Source organism: Chlorella variabilis (assembly GCF_000147415.1).
Source record: "Chlorella variabilis unplaced genomic scaffold CHLNCscaffold_2, whole genome shotgun sequence".
Classification (NCBI taxonomy): Eukaryota; Viridiplantae; Chlorophyta; class Trebouxiophyceae; order Chlorellales; family Chlorellaceae; genus Chlorella; species Chlorella variabilis.
In genome coordinates this window covers 1,091,177-1,101,040 of record NW_005435086.1, presented here as the reverse complement: position 1 = coordinate 1,101,040, position 9,864 = coordinate 1,091,177, and the positions used below count along the sequence as shown (strand labels likewise).

Genomic DNA, 9,864 nt, shown 5'->3' with positions numbered 1-9,864 from the left:
TAGTGTGGCGCAATGCAGCATGGAGCCGCTGGCGTCCCCGCACAAAGGGCCCCGCGCATCACAGCCCCCCCACCCTCACGCTACCGCCCCCCGCCGGCCTGCATGCAGGCTGAGCAACCCGTGGCCGGAGCTGGCCCGATACGTGGAAGGCGTGGACCTGGCCTCAGCTGAGGACCAGCTGCACAGCCATGTGCCCTACGGTGCGTCCGCCTGGGCCCCGGTGCCGCTGTGTTGCCGGTGCCGGCGCTGGTGCAGGGAACGCCTGGCCCCTCCCTGTGCTGGCAACCACATCGACACACCGGCAGCGCCAGCCAGCCGTCGCTGCACTTTTGTATTCCCCGGCCAGAAGCCCCACGCCTGCCCACTCCCGCCGCCCCGCGCGTGCCGTGCCTGCAGCCGTGCTGCTAGCCAAGGCGGCCAAGCAGTGGCAGGAGCAGCACGACGGCAAGCTTCCCGGCAGCTACCCGGAACGTGCCGCCTTCAAGGACATGATACGGTCCTGGCAGCGCCACATAGACGGCATCCCGCTGGAGGTGCGTGAGGGTGTGTGTGGGTGTGTGTGGGTGTGGGAGTGGGCTGCAGGGTGGAAGGTATGTGCTGATGCACCTTGACCAAGCATGGATGATTCAGATGGGGAGCCGCTCTCTGCAGCCCACTCACTCTAGCACAAGCAAGCATGGCGTGCACAGTAACCACCCCACCACCTGCCGCCGCCCTCTGCACCCGGGCAGGAGGAGAACTTTGCCGAGGCCGCCAGCAACGCGCACAAGGTGTGGGCGCCGCCCACCGTCTCCCCCGAGCTGCGGGCGGTGCTTGAGGACCCGTGCGCCGCCAGCATCACGCAGCAGGCGAGTGGTGGGCGGGGCGGGGGGCGGGCAAGCATGCGGATGGCGCACGCATGCCATGCGCGTGCCTGGGCGCGCCCGCTGCGCTGCGCTGCGCTGCGCGGCTGGATGTGCCGCACCAAGGTGCACAGTAGCCACCCGACCCCAGCGCACCGCCGCCCTGAAGCTGCCCCCTGCCCTGCCCTGCCACACTCCCTCCCTCGAGCCCCTGCAGTCCCCTGGCTTCTGGGTGCTGGTGGCGGCGCTGCGCCGCTTCATAGAGGGGGAGGGCAAGGGGCTGCTGCCGCTGGAGGTGCGGGGCTATGGCTGCTGCCGCTTTGAGTGCCGCGCAACGCCTGCCTGCCTCGGCGTTTTTCCTCAGGAGAGAGCCAGCCCAGCTGCAGCCTCGCTCACACCCGCCCGCCTGCCTGGCGGTGTGGGGTGTATTGCTGCAGGGCAGCATACCCGACATGCACGCCAGTACGCAGCAGTACCTAGAGCTGCAGCGCATCTACCGCGCCAAGGCAGACGCAGGTGGGCGCCTGCTGCGGTGCCTGCCTGCTCCTTGCCGCCTGCCTGCCTGCCTGCCTGCTTCCGTTGCTCCACTTCGCCGCCTGCCTGCCCATGTCGTGTGTCTGCACCATGCTGCCGAGCCTGCTGCCGCGCAGACGCGGCAGCGGTGGAGGCGCATGCTCGGGCCATCCTGGAGGGCGCGGGGCGAGACCCCGCCGCCATCCCCGCTGCCGACATCAAGCACTTTTGCAAGCACGCACGCTACCTCAGGTGCGTGGTGGCGGCGCAGCGCAGCGCTGAGCTGCGCATGCAGCAGCGGTGATGCCGGTGCGCTGGCTCCCTATGCCTCAGCGGGCTGCCTCTGCTGTGCTGCTGCTGGTACTGCTGCTGCTGCTGCTGCTGCTGCTTCCCAGTGCAACAACCCTCACCGGCCCCCTCCCGCCCGTGCATGCAGGCTAGTGCGCTGCCGCTCGCTCGCTGAGGAGACGGGAGCGGGGAGCTGCCGCGGCGGGGCGCTGCGTGCGGCGCTGGCGGCAGAGGACACCGCCGCCTCTGCCGCCCTGTACGTGCTGCTGCGCGCCGCCGACCGCTTCCACCAGACCTACCAGCGCTACCCGGGGTCATACGACAGGTGGGTGGCTGCATGGAGGCCCTGCTGCTGGCTGAGGGGCAGGCCGGGGGCAGGGAGCTGGCTGCCTGGCGGGCCGGCGGCCGCGCACTCAGCTGCATCGAGCTGCGCCACCCTTCCGCAGCACTGCCCAACTTTCCAATCCCGCTCCTTGCGCCTTGATTTGCCTTGCCCGAGCTTCCTGTGCTGTGCCGGATCTCACGCCCGACCCCTGCGCCCCTCCACGCCCTCCCGCCACCGCAGCGAGGTGGAGGAGGACGCCGCGCTGCTGAAGAGCCAGGCCCAGGCGCTGCTGGCAGAGTGCGGCGCGGGCGGCGGCGCCGCCGGCGTGGCCGACGACCTGGTGGGGGAGGTGTGCCGGTGCGCGGCGGGCGAGCTGCACGTGGTGGCGGCGGTGGTGGGCGCGGTGGCGGCGCAGGAGGCCATCAAGATAGTGACGGGGCAGTTTGTGCCACTGGGGGGCGTGCTCATCTACAACGCCATGGCCTGCACCTCCTCCGTCTTTGCCTTCTAGCCCGCTTCTAGCCTGTCGCCGAGCCCTGCCATAGCCTCTAGCCTGTCGCCGCGCCCTGCCGTCTAGCCAGCCAGCCAGCCAACCCACACTTGTCATGCCTGAATTCGGCACAATTAAAAGAGAGCAGTGCAAAGGCAGATAATTGTAGCCAGCCCTCCTGCCGCATCTGGCCTGCATCGGGCAAGGCTCTGTGAACCTGCGTAGCTGGCACCTGCTGGCCGTGGTGTGCATGCTCTGTTGCATTACAGAGCGCAAAGGGCTGGGTTCAGAAGGGGAGGGCCGCATGTGCGGCGCAGCAATCCCGGGGCCAGCGAATGGCCATCACACTCATTTGTGGATGGGAATCAAACAACTGACGAAAGTGCTGGGCGGAGGAGTGGAAAATCGAGGGGAGCAGAGGTGGGGCGGCCAAGGGGCACTCTGGAAAGGGCAGACGACTCAGAGGAGGACAGGCTGGGTGGCAGCAAAAAGAGCTGATCTCATAGGATAGGATGCTGGGTGTGGGATTCGTCGGTGGCTGTGTTGGGCACGTGTGGATGGGCGCCGGATGGCTGCAGTCACGGCGCCTCTCAGAAGAGGCGGCTTGGGTTCAGCGCGATGGGGGTGTCGGAGCCCTGGCGCGGCATGCTGGCGAGCAGCTCCGCGGTGGCCTTCTCCCACGCTGGGTTCAGGACAGTGTGGGGCAGCCTGGAATTGCACAACAGAGCAGCGGGCGGTAAGCGCAGCGCGAGCGTTGATCGGATCAGCAGGCCGCTGGCATCCGGCTGGCTGCCCCGAAAGACAGGAAGACACACCCTCCCAACAGGCTGCTCAGTGGCCTGCAGTGATCTGCTGCTGTGCTTTCAAGATAACAGGGGCTCCTGCCATGCAAAGCGCGCACTTGGTGGAGGCGTCCTTGGTGAGCAGAGACCAGCAGCCGTAGGCAGACACAAAGCCGGCGGCCACGCCGGGCAGCTGCGCGGAGGAGGGTGGGAAGGCGGACAGGCAGCTTGAATGTGTCGGCTTGGCAGGCAGTCAAGTTGAGTGATGCACGGGGCGGGTGCGTGTGGCGAGTGGCGGCGGGTTGCCCCGCCGCCCCGCCACTAGGCGCCGCCGGCTTGCAGGGGCTTCTGGGGCGCGCATCGGCGCTCCAGGGAGATGCCTGAGCCTCGCATGAACGCAACGCGCTGCAAGCCCAGCCATCTACCACAACCCCCACCGGCCCCTTCAGCCGCAGCCCCCATGGCGCAGCATGCGGGCGCATTTCCACATCCAGCATTACATGCGACAGAGGGACGCACCAGCTTCGCAGCAGGGGCGGAGGACATATTGTGGGTAGACAAGGGGTGCGAGGTTGACTGCCAAGGAGGTGCAGGGGCTGGCGGCGGATGCCAAGGACTATCACAAGAGCTGCAGTTGAAGGGGATGGGGCGGGGGTGAGTCAGGGGCCTCTTGCGGCCGCCAGGGTGGGTCCTGTTCCCAGGGCCCAGGCGTATCCCCGTATGAGGTAACTTTCCATTTTCGGGGGCGGAAAGTTGTAAGTTCCCCACCAAGTTGCCTGGGCAACTGCGACCCTGCCAAGCCTTGATCGCCGTTGCACTGCACTTGCAACTTACACCAGAGCCGCAATGGAGGGGGAGACAGAGGCTCAGGAGCAGCTGGAGGCGGTGGAGGATGTGCAGCGCCAGCACTTGGTGGCGGCTGCAAAGCGGGTCTTCCCCTACTTTTTCCGCCCCGACAGCAAGGGACGGTCAAAATCGGGGGCTGGCGACGCGGGCGGCACCTGGACGCAGTTGGGCACGGTGCTGGCGGGCCCCTGCGCCATTAGCCTGGCCCGCCTACAGGGCAATCGCGTCGTAGAGGCGTCTGACTTCGTCATGGAGGTGCGCAGAGCTGATTGACTGCTGCCGCCCTCCACCTGCTGCTGCGCCTGCTGCTGCCGCCGCTGCCGCTCGTGCGCACCCCGCCTGCGCCCTGAATGCCAACACTCCTCGGCATTGCACACAGGAGAGCAAGTTCATGGTGCTGGACATCCAGCAGCACTGGGGCTCTGAGTTTGCACGGGCGGCGGCGGCGGGCGGCAGCGGAGGCACCGCGGTGGGTGGCGTCAAGAAGAAGGCTGGCTGCATCTGCCCCAAATGCAAGCAATGGGGGCTGCAGTCCAAGGGGCCTGTATGGGAAACCGTCATCATCACGGGCACAACGGACGGCTGGTTCTTCACGGTGCCCTGCCGCATGGAGTGCAAGGCGTGCCCAGGTGTGCGTGTGTGTGGGGTGAGCGCGTGTGTGTGCGTGTGCATGCGCCCGCACTTCCCCTCCTTTGCAAGCTGCCTGATGCCTGCGTGTGTGGTGTGCAACCCAGTCCAACCGTCTCTCTCTCGCGCTATGTAGGCAACGGCGGCAAGACCATCTCCTTCACCACCACCAGCGACGAGCTGATGCAGGCGCTGGACGAGGCAGGCCTGGGCCACCTGCCCGACTCGCTGCCCATCGCCTACACCAAGAGGGGCAGCTACGACAAGACCATCCTGCGCCTGGCGCGCGCCATCTACGAAGGCGGAAGCATAGCCGCCCAGGTCAGCTATGTACCTGCCCATGCATCGCAGCCGGTTCTGGCGGCCGCACACAAGCGGGTAGGGCGTGGGGTCTGACTGCTTTTGCCGGCTATGGCCAATTGCAGGCCACGGCGGTGCACCTGCGGGAGCAGCTGGAGGCTCGGCGCCTGCAGGTGCAAGACCGCTACCTGAAGTATGCCGTCGGGCGGCGGCGAGGCAGCAACCTGCTGCCCACTGAGATTGCACGAATCAAGCAGCAAGCACTGGACGTGTGCAAATTGAAGTTCAGCCTGCCGGTGCGTTCGCTTGCCTGTGCGCTGCGCTGCGCTGCTGCCTTCGCCGCCGCAGGGCGACGCTCGCTGCCAGGCCTGCCCGCCCAGCGCCCGCCAGCTCCAGGCTGGCTGCTGCGCTCGCGCTCATTGTCGCACTCCCCGCCACACTCCCCTGCGTTGCAGAGCCTGAGCAACACCTACCTCCGCACGATTGTGCTGAAGGGCCAGGACGACCGCCTAAATTATAAGATGGCGAGCCTGGCATCCATCGACGCCGGGCCTGACGCTGCCGTGAGCGCTGACCACACCTTTTCCGTGATGAAGAAGCTCACTGTCGATGGCGGCAAGCCCTACGCAGCTGTGTTCACCGTGCTTAACTCACGTGCCGAGGTTGTGCTACAGGCACGTCTCGGTCTGTGGTGGTGTGTGGTGCGTGCTTGGAGCTGCCGCATGTCCTCTCACGGCAACCTCACCTGCCCTCCACGCCCTCTCATATGCAGGTCTGCACTCAATCATCATCCATGGAGGAGGTCAGGGACCGGCTGCAATGTGTGAAGGACAACATTGCCAAAACCGGCGGCACGGTGGGTGTGGGTGTGGCTCTGGGCTGCAATCGGCGGGCAGGCGGTGGTGGGGCAGGCTTGGGGGAAAGGGCAGGTGGTGGCGGCAAGGCCAGCGGCAAGAGAGCAGCCCCATGGGTGGGCAGCAGCCGGCGGGCAGGGTAGGTAGGCGCGGTAGCTCGCACTGGCAGGTAAGAGCAGCTAAGAAAGAGCAGCTGGCAGGGGCTGGCAGCGGCAGCTATGCGCCAACGTTGTCTCACCCCGGCTGCCCTTCCCTATCCAAACTACAGCAACCCAAGTACTGGTGGGTGGACTGGCCACAGGGCATGGAGCGGGTGATCAAGGAGGTGTGGCCTGATGCGAAGGTCTACCAGGTGCGCACGGGTGCCAGCCCACCAGCGCCTAACACCCACCAGCACCACCATCTGTGCCCCCAACATCTCTGCACCGCTCCTCCTGTCCTTGCAGGACCTCTTCCACATCTATAAACGCTATGGGGACGCTGTGCCGGATGGCCACAGCGCCAAGGGTGCGTCGCCTCGCCTGCGCTGCCCTCCCTGCCTCCTTGCCAAGCTGACCTGCCCGCCTCCTACCCCCGCCCCCGTCGGCTGTGCCACCCGCCCTCCCTGCCTCCTGGCCAGCTGCCCCCGCCCAGTGCCGGCTGCGCCACCCGCCCTCCCCCTTCCCGCATCCCAACCGAACCGACTGCCCCGCGCGCCTCCTGCCCCACCATTGCTGGCTGCAGATGCCTTAATGGAGGAGGTGCGTGAGTGCTACCAGCTGCCCTTTCGTGGCAAGTGGTCCTTCACCGTCGACGGCAAGACGCGCGAGTACGATGGGGAGCGGCTGCTGGCCGAGTACCGCAAGCTGCATGGCTTGAGCCCTGGAGCTCCCATACCGCATGCCTCACCGGCCTTTCGGGCGTGGTGGAAGAGCAAGAAGGGCATCTGGTGAGTGGGGGCATCGCATGCACCACCATCGTTGCTGCCTCCTTGCCTGTGCCTGCCTGCCTGCCTACTTGCCTGCCTCTGCTTGCCTCTGCCTTCCTGCCTGCCTGCCTGCCTACTTTCCTGCCTCTGCCTGCCTGCATGCCTCTGCCTGCGTGAGTGAGTGAGTGACACTCGCGAGTGACACTTGCCTCCCTTCCCTCCAGGTCGCATCCTGACCGCATAAAGGGGGTGGCCCTGCTGAATCGTTTCTGGACGAAATGGACATCACAGAAGAGCACCTATTGTGCACGGGCAGGGGAGCTGATGGTGGACAAGCTCACAACAGTCCACCAGAACACACTCGCTCTGGTCGCCGCTGGCTACCTAGAGGGTGGGTGGAATGTTCAGGGCTTGCCGCCACCGCCTGGCTGCCGCTGCTGCTACCAGCTGCAGCTCCGCCAGCTGCAGCTCCGCCAGCTGCTGCTCCTGCTGGGCTGCCAAGCGCTCCACCCCTTTCCAATCTGACGATGCATTGCTTTTTGCTTGCCCTGCCCTGTGTCTGCAGACCCGCTGGCCACACCACAGATGTATTTTATGGACAGCAGGGGCATGCCCCGCCCCATCCGTGGCAGCAGCGGGCTCGAGAACATGAACAAGCACTTGCACGAGGCAGTGCCGGGCACACGCATGGGCGAGGCGGGCATGCACAGGGCCATCACCCACTTTGCTTTCAAGTAAGCTGTAGGCAGCTGCCGCCGTCCAGCCGCTGCATGTGGGCAGGCCGGCTGCCGCCGTGGGGCCGCTGCGTGTGGGCCACGCCTCCCGTCCCTCCCCCCCCACACAAAGTTACCCTCACTGCGGTACAGACAAACTGCCAAGCAGCGGCCCATCACTCGCCCAGACGACTTCCCCCAGTACCCCAGTGACGATCACCAGCTAATGCACAGCATCAATGAGAAGGCAGCGCAAGCAGGCGTCCCCTCCGACCAGCTGCCCTACCCACGCATCACGCAGCCCAAGGCAGGCATCACTGTGGAGGACTATGCCGGCGGGCTGCAGCCCCACGGTGCGATGCGGATGCCTGCTGGCATCGCCTCCAGCCTGCAGCAATTGCAGCAGTCCCGGCTGCAACGCGGGGAGGTAATTCGCTCGTTCAACAACAAGCTGGCAGCGATGCATGCCAGCGCCGCCAGAGAGGGGAACACCGGCAATGTAGCGCGAGCGCGGCAGCTCCTGTCACAGGCGTTCGACCTGCAAGCCGCCCTTCGCTTGTTTGAGGGCGATGCTGGCCAGCTCCAAAAGGTGTGTATGGGGACTGTGCGGGTTCCGGGGACAGAGGGTGGGGCGTGTGTGTGCGGTAGCAGGTCGGCAGCGTAGTATGCATGCGTGTGTGTAACAAAGCCCATCCCATCCTCCCCCTCACTCTCTTCCCCACCTGTTGCACATGTGCAGGCATATGCGCAGGAGGTGGATCAGCAGCGGCCACCCGAGGCGTTGGCGGAGCAGCAGGCAGCTGAGGCTGCGGCGCAGCCACCCGAGGCCCCACAGCAGCAGCAACCACCAGAGGCGGTGGCGGCGCAGCAGGCAGCTGAGGCCCCAGCGCAGCAGCAGCCACCAGAGGTGGTGGCGGCGCAGCAGGCAGCTGAGCCCCAAGCGCAGCAGCAGCCACCAGAGGTGGTGGCGGCGCAGCAGGCAGCTGAGGCCCCAGCGCAGCATTGCTGGCAGCCCTCCCCGTCTATGCTCACGTCAGCACCCGTGACGCAGGCGGGCGAGGACGCGCAGGCTGGGCCACTAGTCTCGCAGCAGCCGGCCAGCACAGTGCACGCCACGGCGCCTGAGGTGTCCGGCAGCCTCAGCAGGCCGCAGCGCAAGCGCAAGGCGCCATCCAACTTGCAGCAGTTTGAGGTGGAGCTGGCTGACCCGGTGCACCCGGCCACCGCCAGCAGCCCTCGCCGCAAGATGCGCCCGCCGCCCGCCGCCAGCAGTGCGCCACCTGCCGCACGGCACAAGCCCCAGGCCATGAGTCCCTCCCCCCCTCGCCTCGAGAGCGAGGAGGACAGGGTGCTGCTGCTGGAGCTGGTGGCACCCAGCGCTCGCCCACCCACCACCAATGCTGAATGGGACGCACTGGCGGAGCAGTGGAACACCACATTTTTCAAGCGGCTGGTTGGATCCACGCAAACTCAGCTGCGGCGCACCAATGGCAAGCTCTTGCGCGAGGCGTGGCTGGACCTCGGGCAACGCGAGGCGGCTCACAACACGCTGCACCCGGCAGCGGCCGCTGAGCGAGCAGCAGTTGTCTTGCTGCAGCAAGAGCAGCGGCAGCAACGGAGGCAGCAGCAGCAGCAGCAGCAGCAGCAGCAGCAGCATGCGGCGCAGCCTCTTGCGCCTCCTGTGCAGCCTGGGTCTCAACTGGGTGAGCAGCAAGAGCAGCGGCAGGCAAGCCAGCGGCATGGTGCAGCAGGCGGTGCGCCCCCTACGCTTGCGGTCGCGCCGAAGCGGCGCCGCGGTGAACAAGGTGGTGCTGGAACCAAGCACCTCTGCCGTGCGTGCAGGTGAGCTCAATTTCTAGCTGTCTCTCGTTGCTGCATTAGCTGCTTTGGCTGCTCTGCATGCTTCGCATGTTGCACTGATGTGGCTGCACCCCTTGCTGGCATGGCAATAATGCTTCCTTACACCATGCCTCTTTTCACCAAACCGTCGCTGTGCAGATACAAGGGCTCTTTGGTCTTCATGACAGGCCTGCACAAACTCATCTGCCCCCACAAGGCCGAGTGGGACGCGCTGCCCGACTCTCAGCAAAGGGCATGGTCCAAGAAGTGGTCGGCAGAGGATAAATCAAACGGCCACCTTGCCCGGCAGAACGCGCTTCCAGCATCTGCTGCAGCCGCTGTAGCAGCTGCAGCGGGCGTCACGGCAGCACACGCTGCGCCTGCATTGCCTACGGGGGCACCGACAGCGGCGGTGGCGACGGCGGTGGTGGCGGCACCGGCAGCAGCAGCGCCGCAAGGATTGGCAGGCTGGGCTCGGTTCCCAGGGTTTACCTTAATCACGCGCAGCACGTCGCCACTGCCGCAGCAGCAACAGCCT

The 9,864-nt window shown here is 66.4% G+C and overlaps 2 protein-coding genes across 2 annotated transcripts in view; one reads left to right on the top strand and one right to left on the bottom strand.

Moving 5' to 3' along the window:
• Positions 1–2,479, top strand: part of CHLNCDRAFT_137823 (hypothetical protein) — a gene marked incomplete at both ends in the record, with an annotated part of 3,670 nt that extends 1,191 nt beyond the window's left edge. Inside the window, 8 exons of the mRNA XM_005851402.1 lie at positions 109–200; positions 397–533; positions 732–809; positions 1,060–1,137; positions 1,280–1,358; positions 1,493–1,607; positions 1,792–1,968; positions 2,209–2,479. Of these exons, the coding sequence (XP_005851464.1) occupies positions 109–200; positions 397–533; positions 732–809; positions 1,060–1,137; positions 1,280–1,358; positions 1,493–1,607; positions 1,792–1,968; positions 2,209–2,479 (1,027 nt within the window). The remainder of the gene's footprint in view (positions 1–108; positions 201–396; positions 534–731; positions 810–1,059; positions 1,138–1,279; positions 1,359–1,492; positions 1,608–1,791; positions 1,969–2,208) is intronic.
• A 569-nt stretch (positions 2,480–3,048) lies between these two features.
• CHLNCDRAFT_137822 (hypothetical protein) lies at positions 3,049–3,786 on the bottom strand (the record flags this gene model as incomplete). Its single annotated transcript, XM_005851117.1, has 3 exons — positions 3,049–3,166; positions 3,360–3,433; positions 3,760–3,786. The coding sequence occupies 3 exons, from the start codon at positions 3,784–3,786 to the stop codon at positions 3,049–3,051; spliced, it is 219 nt and encodes a 72-aa protein (XP_005851179.1).
• Positions 3,787–9,864: the final 6,078 nt, after the last annotated feature.